The 13,592-nt window shown below is 60.3% G+C and overlaps 1 protein-coding gene across 1 annotated transcript; it reads left to right on the forward strand.

Annotated features, from left to right (window-relative positions):
• Window positions 1-254: 254 nt before the first annotated feature.
• Window positions 255-4,954, forward strand: MNX1 (motor neuron and pancreas homeobox 1; the record flags this gene model as incomplete). The annotated part of the gene is made up of 3 exons (XM_082662305.1): window positions 255-948; window positions 3,846-4,006; window positions 4,592-4,954. 3 exons carry the CDS (start codon window positions 255-257, stop codon window positions 4,952-4,954), a joined length of 1,218 nt encoding a protein of 405 aa, XP_082518431.1.
• Between the last annotated feature and the right edge of the window lie 8,638 nt (window positions 4,955-13,592).

Genomic DNA, 13,592 nt, shown 5'->3' on the forward strand with positions numbered 1-13,592 from the left:
CCCGGCGCGCCGAGCACTCGCGTGGGAGTTTGTGCGAGAGCGAGTGAACGCGGCCCGGGGCGGGGCCCGCACGGAGGAGGCGCCCGGACCATGGTCACCCTCGGCTGAGTTTCCGGCGGCGACTTTGATTACTGGCAAATAATCATAACAATACCGAGCCTCGGGGCTGGCCGCCGCCACGGAAAGACTCCGCGGGCCGGCACGCGGCCGCGCCACGCACCTCCCCGCGCTGATCGCCAACCCCTAACGAGCCGATGGAAAAATCCAAAAATTTCCGCATCGACGCGCTGCTGGCCGTGGACCCCCCGCGAGCGGCCTCCGCGCAGACCGCGCCGCTGGCCCTGGTCACGTCGCTCGCGGCCGCCGCAGCTGGCCCCGGGGGCGGCGGCGGCGGCGGGGCGAGCGGCGGCTGCAGCCCCGCGTCCTCGGAGCCGCCCGCGGCGCCCGCCGACCGCCTGCGCGCCGAGAGCCCGTCGCCACCGCGCCTGCTGGCCGCGCACTGCGCGCTGCTGCCCAAACCGGGCTTCCTGGGCGCCGGCGGCGCGGGCGGCGGGGCGGGCGGAGGCGGAGGCGGGCCCGGGGGGCCCCACCACCACGCGCACCCCGGCGCCGCCGCCGCCGCTGCCGCTGCAGCTGCCGCCGCCGCCGCCGCCGCCGCGGGGGGTCTGGCGCTGGGGCTGCACCCGGGGGGCGCGCAGGGCGGCGCGGGCCTCCCGGCGCAGGCGGCGCTCTACGGCCACCCGGTCTACGGCTACTCGGCGGCGGCGGCGGCGGCCGCGCTGGCCGGGCAGCACCCGGCGCTCTCCTACTCGTACCCGCAGGTGCAGGGCGCGCACCCCGCGCACCCCGCCGACCCCATCAAGCTGGGCGCCGGCACCTTTCAGTTGGACCAGTGGCTGCGGGCGTCCACCGCGGGCATGATCCTGCCCAAGATGCCGGACTTTAACTGTGAGTACTGCGCAGCCCCCGAGCCTGCGGAGGGAGGAGGAAACGGGGGAGGGGAGTGCTGGCAGAAGGTTCTCTCGTGCGTCCTCCTCCACCTGGCACCTCCTTCTGCTGGTTCTCTGCTCCGAGCGAGCTGTGGGAGCGCCGCGAGGCCGCCTCGGCTCTGCCCGGGGCCTCGGAGGACTCGCGCGGGCTGCGCGATGTGGGATTGTTAGCGAATGATTAAAATACCCACGCGCGGACCTTGCTTCGCTTCCTCTCTTAATGGGAAGGGGCAGCTGGAGGTGTGAGACTAAAACCTAATGATTAACCGCAGGCTAGAGGAGAAGGAAGTGGTGGGGGAAGGCGAGCCGAGGAGCGCCCTGGAGTCAGGTGTGCCTGGGAATCGGGGGCCACCGAAACCAGGGGTTTATCCTCAGGGAAACGGACGTGACTTCGGTCCCGCATTCTGGGTTCTGGAGAGAACCCCTGTCCCTCCCAGGAGAGGGAGCGCTCCCAGAGTTAGCGAAGGAGAAATGAGTTTCAAGAGGCTCAGGGACGTAAGGCAGGGGCCCCGGGCGACCTCCTGGCCCTTTGCGGGGCTCTGCCCGCCTCTGGAAGGGCGCTGGGTCCGGGGTGCGATGCCCAGGAGGCGGGTGGCCTGACTTGAACAGAGAGATGGCACGCTCCGGAAGGCCGAGAGATGCGCCCTCCTTCAGGGGCTCTAAGCTGCAGGTGCCCGCCTCCGAATTCAGGGCGCCCAGCACAGCGCGCACCCTCCCCAAGACCGCAGCGCGGGAGGGCTGGCCATCTCCAACCCGAGAGCCGCCCAGCTGTGGGCGGCGTGCTCGCCACCCAGGCGGGACACCTGGCCGAGGCCTGGGCCTCTCTCTCTCGGGCTTTCCTGGCGCGCGCGGGCGGGCGGGCGGGCGCGCGCGCGGGAGTGGAGCTCCAGAGATTCTGGATCTCAGGTCCGCTCGCTCCACCCGGGCACCACTCAGAGGAAGATGCTTGAGGCTTAACGATTTCAGCCGCCAAACACCCAAACAAAGAGACCCGATTGTTTCCGTCTGAATGGATTTGTTTAGACTGGGGAGACGCAGGCACGGGAAGGGAAAAAAAGCAAAAAAGAAAACAGAAATAAACACTTGCCAGAATTCAGATTCCTCTGCTAGAAGCTACGGTCGTGACTAAACAGAGAAAAGCCAGGATCCCAGGAGGCTGGAGAAGTCACAGCCGGGTGAGAAAATCCCAGCATGTGAGCTGTCTGCCCGTGGCCACCCCAGGCTGCTCCCAGCTCAGCTCCCAGAAGGCCCTAATGGCCACCCATCCCTTCCGTTGGAGTCACCCCTCCCGACCCCAGGCAAAGAAGAGGGCAAGCTTGCTCTCACTTCTGTGGCTTCAGGCATATCTGAGCTCCTGATCTGGGGTCAGCCAAACCCAAGGCACCCTTCCAGGCCTGGCCTCAGAGCCCAGCAAAGCCCTTCTGATGGAATGCCACCCCACGCATCTTTTATTGTGACCTGCATCTCCCAAAGCCTGGCAGACTTAGTCTCTCACCGATGGGGGGGGGGGGGGGGCAGGCAGCGGTGATCTCCACACAGGCTCTGGGTTCCCTGGCCACCCGGCTGTTTTCCCCGGCCTGCGTGGAGCCCAGGATTGCCCAGAAAACCGACTAAAGCCACATCCCTTTGCCAACACACTTAGTCCATCTCTTATTCCTAATCTCGACCCAGAGTGAGCTAATTAAAACCCAGCCAGCTTTAAGTTCAGAAAAAGAATCTGAACACCGAATCCTGAAGGGCAGTAACAGGTGACCATGCCAGAAGGGGCTCTGAGAGTCCCTCCTCTGGTCGCTGGAAACCTGTTTGGTTTCCTTTAATTGGTGTCTCAGCCATCAGATGGCATTTCCCAAATGGTCCCTTCAGAGCCAGTGTTTTAATTAAAGTTCTAATGTATTGTCAAGTTGGGAATTCGGGGCCTTGTTTAACTAAAGCGGGGGGCGTGGGCCTTCCCATAAAGCAAATTGCCCATCCCATGGGAGCCTGAGCTCGTCCTGCCGGGGGCTGGCCTCTTTTCTTTCCTTTCCTTTCTTTTATTGTCTAACACTTGTCAGGCTCCTGGGAAATCAAGGGAAGTCTCGCTTTGAGGTCATAAAATTCTCTGTGATGTAACCGTGTGAAATTATGTAAATAAAGCCCAGAGACCTCCTTGAACACGTAGAAAGCCGGATCCCCCTGTGCCTAGGCCTTTAATTTGCGTAATGAGAATTGTCCTGAAAGGCTTCCAATCTCCCAAGGCTCTGCCCCTCTGGACCCTGGGCAGGCGTTGTCAATAAAGCATTTTACATGCGGGAGAGCCTCTGATGAATACACATATTTAGGACCAGAATTTGGTCCTTTTCTTCCCTTCCTTCCTTCCTTCCTTCCTTCCTTCTTTCCTTCCTTCCTTCCTTCCTCAGCTTTTCCCCTTTTCTCCTATTCCTTTTGTACCTCAGGAGGTGGCAGTGGGAATCCTGCACCACTTCTTCGCTGGGCAGGAAGAAGTAGGAAGTGATTCCGGTGGCCTGTGTGGATTGGGCCTGAGTTGGGGAAGGTGCCGGGAGGAGTGGGGAGGAGGGGGTCCCTGGGCCTCTGCTACTTGCCTTTCTGTCCACCTGCTTTCTACCAACGCCCACCCAGGTGGAGAGGACGTGCCTGGGTGATAGGCTCTCTTTAATCAGGACACCCGGGCCCCGCCTGGGATGAAAAGACTTGGTCCCTCTAAACCCAAACCGTCTGGGCCCACCTGGCTGAGGGGTCCTGGGCTCCAGGGCTTCCTTGGGGAGGGGCGCTGACACTAAAGAAAGAGCAGCGACCCTGCAGGGCCGGCGAGCAGCGGGCCGTGGACTGACCCGGGCTCACGAGCCTCTCCCACCGCAGCCCAGGCGCAGTCCAGCCTCCTGGGGAAGTGCCGCCGGCCACGCACCGCCTTCACCAGCCAGCAGCTGCTCGAGCTGGAGCATCAGTTCAAGCTGAACAAGTACCTGTCGCGGCCCAAACGCTTCGAGGTGGCCACCTCCCTGATGCTCACCGAGACCCAGGTGCGCCGCCGCGCCGCCCTCTGCGCGGCCTGGCCTCCCAGGGCCACTGCCGCCTCTGCTCTCTTGACCCTCGGCCTTCCTGGGCACCTGGAGCTGTGCCCATTTGACTTTTAGGGTGTGGATTAACATCCCAGCCAGGGTTCCCATCTGCCCCCAGGGTTCCTATACTGGCACCCAGAGGTCTGATACAGCTGGTTCTGTTGGGCCCAGGAATTTGCACCCCCCCATTCTGAAGCAGGTGGTCCCCAGGCCACATGAGAGAGATTTCACTCCAGAAAGAGAGGAGGGAGCATCTTGAGATTTACGGACAGGTACCCCAGCAGCCCTGGCCCTTCGCACACCTCGGTGCTGGGGTGGGAGGTAGAGGTCTTCGTCTGAGCTTCATCAGAGCCCCCAGCCGGTCTTTGGGTTTTGCGGACGCGCAGGGTGGGGAGCGCCGTCCCCCTGGAGCTTCCGAGTCCTCCAATGGGAGCCCCACGCCCGGGCCTGGTGATGGAGGCGCGCGCACGGCGGGTGCGGGTGCAGGAGCCCGGGGACTCGGCGGGGACGGAGGTGGCAGGTTTCTTACGCCGCTTGTGCCCGCAGGTGAAGATCTGGTTCCAGAACCGGCGGATGAAGTGGAAGCGCAGCAAAAAGGCCAAAGAGCAGGCAGCGCAGGAGGCCGAGAAGCAGAAGGGCGGCGCGGGCGCGGGCAAAGGCGGCGGCGCCGGGGACCAAGGCGACGAGGAGCTGCTGGGGCCGCCGGCGCCCGGGGACAAGGGCAGCGGACGCCGCCTGCGGGACTTGAGGGACAGTGACCCCGAGGAGGAGGAGGACGACGACGACGAGGACCATTTCCCCTACAGCAACGGCGCTAGCACGCACGCCGCCTCCTCTGACTGCTCCTCCGGGGCCGACTCGCCTGCCCCGCGGTCCGGCGGGCCCGGCCACCAGCCCCCGCCCCAGTAGAAGCCCCGCGGCCGGCGGGTGGCGGTCCGGCCTGGATGCTGCGACCCCTCCCATGCCCCCCAGGGCCGCCCCCCAGGCCCGCGAGCGGAGGCGGCCCGGCCGTGGCGGCTGCTGCCCTTGTGGGCCCCAGCAGCCGTCTGCTCTTCAAGGGACGGAAAGAGGGAGGCCCAGCAGGTTCAAACTTGATCTCTGGTTCTTTTTCGTTTAATTTGGTTTGCGCTGGGGGGAGGTGTTTCCGAGAAGAACTGAGCGCTCATCGGGGGAGGCTCCCGGTTCCCCTCCTGCCGAGTGGAGAAGGCGGAAACCTACAGTGTTAAACCACCTCCGAGACTTGAAACCTCTGGACACGCCGTTCTTCTGAGTGCTCAGAAAAGAAAAAATGTTTTGTGCTTATGTATCTTGGGGGGAGGGGGAGGGATTTATGCCATGAGCGTCCAAACTGCTGGAAGTCCCAAAACTGTATTGTCTTTATTTTTGTATATTGTATTTATAAATATATATATAAAGAAATGTCTACTTACGCATGCTAAATTATCATTTAGCTTCTCCCATCGCCCACGATGGAATGTAAAATAAATTGGTTTTTTTTACTGGGTGAGAGCGCAAATCTTTTGAGGGGAGTTGGGAAAGCGGGGTTTACTATTTTTGTCGTTGAAATGATGGGCTGTATTCCTCAACTGACAGCAGAAGGTGAAAATCAGAATCGCGGGTGTCCGGACCGCCACCTCTCTGGGCCCCGAGGCCGGTGAGGAACTTGATTCCGGCTGCTGGGGAGTCGCAGGTACGAAGTGTCGGTAAAAATACCGAGGCCAGGTGTCAGCGCGCGTCCGCGTGCCGGCTCACATCTGTCCCGGATGCGAGGATCTCCAAGGAGTAACTTTGGACGCCATGTACTTATTTTCCTCTTTCTCTGAGGATCTTCTTGCATCGCCGGCGCTCCAGAAGCGGAAACACACTATTTGAATGTTTCAGAAAACAAGCTCCAAACCACCAGACTTCACTGGTCTCTGGGGTCCGTGCGGCCCGGGGCGCTGCTCGCGCGCCTTTTCCGCATTGCCTCGCGTAGCGCGGCGCTTCTCCTTCTCGTCGGCCCTGGCGTCTCTCCCGAAAAACCTTCTCGGGCCGGCCAGGACTGGTTTTCCTGGATCTGGGCAAACGTCCGCGAGGACAGCACTGGGCGACTGGAGCGCTCCAGCCGGGCCGCGATGGCTGTGGGTTAATAAGGTTCGGCAGCGCGCGCCATCCATCACCCGGGCCGAGCCGGGCCTTCACCCTGTGCTGCACGCATGCCGGGCTCGCCCTCCGCGCGGCTCCCCTTCCCCCACCGCTGACGCGCGGGCCTCTCCTGGGCCTGGAGGAAATAGGTGAGCCAGGGACACTGCTTCTTCCTCCTTCCCTCGTGGCTTCCTCCTTCCTTCTGTTTTTCACTCTTTCTCACCAGCAACTGGGCCGGGGTGCGCCCCTCCCCCTCCCCTCCCCTCCTCTCCCCCCTCCCCCCTGCTCTCGCCCCCTCGTCTCCCCCTCCTCCCAGCTGATAAATGAGTTCAGATGGGCCTGGAGTTAAATTTGGGTGATTACCGCGCAGGCGAGCGGGGCCACTCCTCGACTTCAGGGCCAGGGTGAGATTAATATCCTCTCTGGCAGCTCATTATCACCCCGGGCTCCTTCCATAAAGTCCAACCTCAGCCAAGCCCGGGGGCGCGGCGCTGCTGGGAGCCTGGGCAGGAGCTGCTGTCGGGCGCGGGCGGCAGGGCGCGGGCCTGGCCGCCTCCGGGTCCAAAGGTGCTTTGGGGGGACGCGGACCTGGTTTGCAACTGGTGGGAGAGCCCCAGAGCCCGAGGAAAGGGGTGGGAAAATTAGAGAGAGGGGATGGGGAGGGGGAGAGGAGAAAGACAGATGCCTTTGGGGGTTGAAAAAAATCTGCAATCCGTGTGTATCTCGTTTTAATTTCTACCACATTGGGGAAGTTCAGCCTGAAGCCATCTCTGCCCCGGCTGGCTCCACATCTGAGGGTTATTCCCCGCCGTCCCCCTGCTCGGCTGGCCCAGCGTCAGCGCCCCTACCTCAACACTGGGCCCCCCGGGGACCGGCGGCGGCCGGGGAGGGGGTGTAGCGTCCGACCTGGAAGCTGGGGCGCCGCCGGCCTCGGCGGAGGGTCCGTCCCTCCACCCCAAGGTGCAGACCCTCCTGAACCCGGGAATCGTTCGCTCCCTCGGCGACAAGGGGCAGAGGCGCACTAAAGGAAGATAGAATGATTGTGACCCCCGCCCCCGTCCTCCAGCAGAGCGAGCCCGGGTTTGGTGCGAGGACTTGGCGGCCGGGAAGGCGGGACCCGCCCGCGGCCCCAGCGTCTCCAGCCAGCGGCTTAAGCGCGACGGAATTTATCTCGCTAATAAATTTAATGATCAATTCGTTCTTGTCACAGTAGCTCTTCCCCAAATCAATTATAGCAAATTTAAATATAATCACCGGCTCATCCTCACCCACTCCGGGCACAGCGAACAATTCATTCCGCATAATGAGCGGCCGCCAGCCCCGCCCCGCCCGCCCACCCGCGGTCCCCGCGCGGCGGGGAGGGAGCTCTGCCGCCTCGAGGACCGGGTTCCCAGGACCCGGAGCCAGGCCCACGCAGCCCAGCCCTGAGGGGGACGAAGCACTGTTTCCAGACCAGCCCAGGCTTGGCCCTCGGGCAGCGGCGCGGGCCTCCGGCGGTGAAGCCCCAGTGCCCGGCGGTCTCCCCGCTCTCCACCCGGCGGGGTGTGCCCTGCCGACCCGGCGGCGCCGGGACACCCAGACCCCAAAGCGAGGGCCGCGCCCAAAGCGGACCCGGCCCTCTGGGAACCCCGCCCGGCCCCCTGCCCACCCCGGGAGCCACCCTCGGCGCGGGTTCTCTTCACCTCAATGGGGGAGTCCTCCGTTCTCAGAAAGGGTACCTCGTCGTGTGCCAGGGTCTCCAGCGTGTGCGAAGAAAATGTGGTTAAAGACCTTCCTGTGAGGAAGAGACCAATCTATCGGCGCCCTCCAGGCCACAGTCCAGGGATCACCTGTCCAGCCCTCGCAGAGCTCTGGCCCAGGGTCCGAGGGCCCTGACCAGACGCCTTAAGGCTTGGCGTCTGAAGAGTGCAGAAACGCCTAGAACGTAGACGAAATGGGCCTGTTCCTTTCGCGGTTGGCCTTCCTGCACTTTGTATCCAGGCGGAAGTCAGCCTGGAAAGATCCGCGGGAAAGACTCTCTATGACAGCAAAAGCAAAAACAGGCAAATGGGATTATGTCAACATTTAACACCCCTGCGCAGCAAAGGGAACAATCAACACGATGAAAGGCTACCTGGGAAGGGAGAAAGTATTTGCAACTCAAACATCTGATAAGGGATTAATATCCGAAATATATAAAGAACTACAATTCAACAACAACAAAAATCCATCCAGTTAAAAACAGGCAAAGGAATTGAATAGACATTTCTCTGGAGAAGACGTACAAATGGTCCACAAGCACATGAAAAGACCCTTAGCATCACTAACCATTAGGCAGATACAAATCACAACCACAATGAGCTAGCACCTCCCACCTATTAGGACAGCTGTTACGAAAACAAAAACAAAATAGAAGATAACAAGTGTGGGGACTGGAAAATAGTGCAGCCACTATGGAAAATAGTATGGAGGGTCCTCAAAACAAACAACAAAAACAATTACCATATGACCCAGCGACCCTACTTCCGGGTGTATATCCAAAAGAACTGAAAAGGAGCTGGAAGAGATATTTGCACAGCCATGCGCACTGCAGCATGCTTCACAATAAGCCAAAATGGGATACATACGTGCAAACAGTGGAATAGTATTCAGCCTTTAAAAAGAAGGAAATTCTGACACCTGCTACAACAGGGCTAAGCCTTGAGGACATAATGATCAGTGAAATAAGCAAGTCACAAAAAGACAAATGCTGCATAATTCTACTTACATGTGGCATCTAAAATAGTCAAATTCTTAGAGGCAGCACATAGAAGGGAGGTTGCCAGGGTCTGGGAGGAGGGGGAAAAGGGGAGATGTTTAATGGGGAGGGAGTTTCAGTTTTGCAAGGTGAAAAAATTCTAGAGAGCTGTTGCCCAACAATATGTATACAGTTAACGCTACTGTACTAGCCACTTAAAATGGCTAAGGTGATTAAAACGAGGACACACCTTCTTACCTTCCTCCCTCCATTCCTCCCTCCCTCCCCCTCCTCCGCTTCTTCCCTCTCCCCTTCCCTCCCCCCTCTCTCCCTCCCTCCTACTGAAAGGGCAGACTTGCTGTAGAACATCCAAATCCCGGGGAAGGCTTAGGAAGGGAGCATCTGGCCCCCAGGCCGCCGCGGGCCTGAGCGGGCGCGGAGTTTGCGGGTCAGACGCTGCCGCCCCTCGCGGTGTGGGGAGCCCGGCCCGCTCCGGGCTGGCTCGACGAGCACCTCCAGGTCTGCGGGTTAACTGACCCCTGCGGCCTCCCCTGCGCTCCCACGCCCCCGCCAGACCCCAGGCCGGGACCGCGCTCCGGGGGTGGCGGGCGCCGCGGGGAGGGGCCTGCGGGGGGGTTCCCGCAGGACGTGGGCGCCCCCCACCCCGTATCAAAGTCCTGCGGTGCCCTGTGTGTCCCTCAATAAAACTAATCCCTTTGGAGGAGTGACTCAACCGAGAACGCTGCAGTGTCCCAGACTACAAGGCAAATATGTTTTTCAGATTTGGTTTTTATGGTCGGATTAAAGTTTATTTTCCATAATAGAGCACCTAATAAAACTCATAAAGCCGGGTCGGGGCTCCAGCTGGTGGCCTCATTTAACACTTTCACTTCGTAAATCACTTTACGACGTGCCAGGTGTGTCCCAAACTGGACGCCAACGAGAACCAGACCCCCGCCGCCGTGCCCAGCACACACAGGCAGGCACACACACACACACACACACACACACACACGCACGCGCACGCAGGCACACATGCACACACGTCCCGCGGCTGGCCTCCGGGTCTGGGCCGGGGTCCGGCCGAGCGGGTCCCGGGCTGGCGGGTCACCCATCCAGGGTTCGCGGCCCGGCCCCCTCCCCTCCCGCACCCCGAGCCGGGGGGTGGGGGTGGGACCCTGGCGAGAAGGCGGGGTCCGGAGGCGGGCGGAGTGGGGTGTGGGGAGGGGTCTCCCGCGCTTCCCCCACCCGCCGGCCCCGCGCCGACCCTGCATTCCGCGGCCGCGCACCTGGCCGCCCCGAGTGTACACAAGGTGCCGGACAATGTGCGGCTCCCCGGGCCATTGTCCGCGGCGCTGGGCGGGACAAAGGTGCCCCCCGGCCAGCGGCCGCGGCGAGGGGCGGCGGCGCGGTTTACCCAGCTGGGGGAGGAACAAAGGGCCGCCGCCTTATCGCGGCCGGCGGGCGGGGCGGGGCGGGGGCGCGGGGTCAGGCCGGGGGCGCGGGGGAGGGCCGCCCGCCAGCCCGAGGGGTCGCCGCGGCCCGTCGCAGCGCCGCTGCCGCCCGGGGGCGTCCCTGCCTCTCGGCCCGGGCCTCGGGAAGGCGCGCCCGGAATGCCCCACGGGGATCCCGGGGGCAGGAGGTGAAGGCGGCTCGGTTCGCGGTGGTTTGTGCTCCGAGATGATCCGGTTCTGTTACAATGCGGGTGGTTTTCGTATGGGGTCACCTTTCCATTTACAGCCTTGCTTCCAAGCATGTTTTCTTCTGTGCTGAAACAGCATCTTGAAAAAGGATGAACAGGAAGAGTTAGAGTCGTCCTGGCTCAGGGGCTTGCGAGGAGAGAATGGCCCGCTTTCCCTTGTCCGTCCTGGGGGACAGGCCAGGTGTCCCTCTGGGGCCGGTCCTTCTAAGGAGACGCGCACACCTAAGGTTCTTAAAACAGAGACACCAACTCTGTGAAGCTTGCCGTTGATTTTTTAAATAGATAAATCTGTAAAGGGAATGTAAGTTGTGTCTGTTTCTTTCCCCCCGTGGGTCTGCAACCAGGCTTATTACCTTTCAGCACCCTGCTCCATCCATCCTGGTGATTATTTATTCCCAGGTGCGTGGGGGGGGTGTCATCAGATTCCCACCCACGTGCCCTTGGATCAGGCGCCTGTGTGACACTGCAGCCCTTTCACCCATGAAAGAGATAATAGCCAACTCAAAATCCATCCACCATGCATTCATTCAGCCAGCTGTTTTAGAATAGCTGCTCTCTGCTGGACACTGTTCTGAGCACCAGGGTGCATGCGTGAATAAAACAGACAAAAATCTCCATCCTCCTGGAGTTACATAGTAGTGGGAAGATGAAGACAAGACTAACAGACACTATATATGTGCCTTACCTAGTGTAAAACGTGCATGAATCCATGAGGTTAGGTGTCAGGTAAAGTAAGAGTGAAGGAGGAAAGAGGTCTACAGCCTGAACACAGTCCTCACTGGACGGCCTGTCATTCTCAGCATCACCTGGGATGCAGGACTTTGACCTTCTGGTGCATGATGGGAATGTGAGAAATCGGGTTGTAGCTGCCTGCCTTTAAAGGGGTTGGAGGATAAGAATTAGAGACCTCTAAGAACTGTAGAGGGGACTTCCCTTGTGGTCCAGGGGTTAAGAATCTGTCTGCCAATGCAGGGGACGTAGGTTCAATCCCCGGCCAGGGAATTAAGATCCCACATGCCACGGGCCAACTAAGCCCGAGAGCCACAACTAGAGAGCCCATGCACCACAACTAGAGAGATGCCCGTGCACCGCAACAAAAGATCCCACGTGTCGCAACTAAGACCCAATGAGGCCAAAAATAAAAATAAATAAATATTTTTTTAAAAACACAAAAACTGTAGAGTCCAAGTGATCAAATATTCACTTCCTGATTCACAGTGTTCCTAAACCTGTTGGTAGAATAAATATTCCAGAAAACAGATGCACGTGTGCATGGTGGAAGTGGGAATTTGGGGACAGAAATAGATTACATGTATGATTTTTTTCTTCCTTCCTTTCTTTCTTTCCACTGAGATATAATTGACAAAGCATTATGTCAGTACCTTATAATACATAATTGTATTAGTTTTAGGTGTACAGTAATTTCTTAATTTTCATAATTCAGGCATTTAAGACCACTCTGGAAAATAAAAGAGAAAACGGAAGCTTTCACATAAAAGGTTCACTGCCAGTGTTAGAGAATCCGACCCCGGGCACAGAAGCTCACGGAGCCATGAGGGCTGGGAGTGGGCCGCGCCGCCTTCCTGCACTTCAGGTGCCCTGTGCACCTGCCTGGGGCTTGGGTGCCTTCCCTTCACGCACAGGGCATCCCGTCTCCACGCACCTGCACAGGCCGTTCTTCCCACCGGACTCACGTCCCCCTCATTTCCTGAGTCCCGTCCCTTCTCCCAGGCCTGTCACCTCCCCCCCAATGTTCTGTGCCCAGAGCAGAGGGCTGTGGAGAAGGGCAGGGACCCCAGAGCGTGGGCTTGCATCCCGCCTCACCTAGTGTGTGCCCGTGTCCCCTTCTGTAGAAGGGGGACCGGGTCAGTCCCGGTCTCCCAGGGAGAGAGGAAGCTTGGGCAGCTGAGCGTGTGCCAGGCCCCACATACAGACTCAGGGAACAGTTCAGCAAACCAACATCCTCGCAGCTCTTGGTCTCCACACCCACAAGGCACAGGGGGCACCCTGGGTCCACGCGCTCCAGTGAGGGTCCTCGAAGTTGAAGTTCCAGGCTAATCTGGGAAAGAGATGTGGTGGGTAGGGGTGTGAGGGTGGGGAGGAAGGCTTTGTAAAGACTCCTTGGGACTCACAGGATCCCAGGAATAAGGGCCAGGGTGAGGGTGCGCGGGTGAGATCCTGGCACTTACGGACTGGGCGGCGTGGGGCAAGTGACTTGACCTCTCTGTGCCCCACGGTCCTCTGTCAAGCGGGGAACGGCAGCCCCTGTTTCGCAGGGCCGCTGTTGAGAAGCACACAGCACAGGAGGGAAGGGCCGAGGGCCGCCCCAGAGGAGGTTCCGCCACGTCAGCCCCTCCCACACAGGGCCCGTGGTGTCCCCACTCTCCACTCGCTGCCCTCCTGGACTTGCCTGCTGGAGGCTCATGGACCCAGGGCCACCCTGCGTCCACACCGGCATGATCACTTCTCTTGGGGACTCCTGCAGAACGGAGAGAGAGACAGAGACAGACACAGAAAAGGAGAGAGAGCGCGAGAGCCATCAGCTTCCCGTGAACCTGCCTCTCTGGCCAGCCTGGAGCCCTGGAGCCCAGCCTCCTTTTGAGCCATGAGGCGTTTGCAAGTGGGGTGCGCCTGGAGCCTTGAAAACGGCCTGTCTGCCTGCTGTGCTGGAGAGGCACGGGCGAGCTGGGTAGATGCGGGCGACACGCAGGTTGACCGCAGCCACGAGAGAGTCCCAGAGTCCCAGCGGAATCGCCAGCCCACAGAAAGATGAGCTGACGGCTGTTGTCGCAGGTCACTGCGTCTGGGGGGCTGCTTACACAGGAAAAGCCAGCTGATCCAGTACGTACTACGCGCGCAGCTCAACCTTCCAAACCACGGCCGCACAAAGAGCTCCGCGAGCTCCCGCCACTACCTGCTACCTGGACCCACAGCTGCCTGATCTAAGTGATACTTACTGAGTAAGGCTGCCGTGCCCGACACAGTACCAGGCTCTGGGCAGAAAG

The sequence above is a fragment of the Grampus griseus genome, assembly GCF_964374135.1.
Source record: "Grampus griseus genome assembly, chromosome: 9".
NCBI lineage: Eukaryota > Metazoa > Chordata > Mammalia > Artiodactyla > Delphinidae > Grampus > Grampus griseus.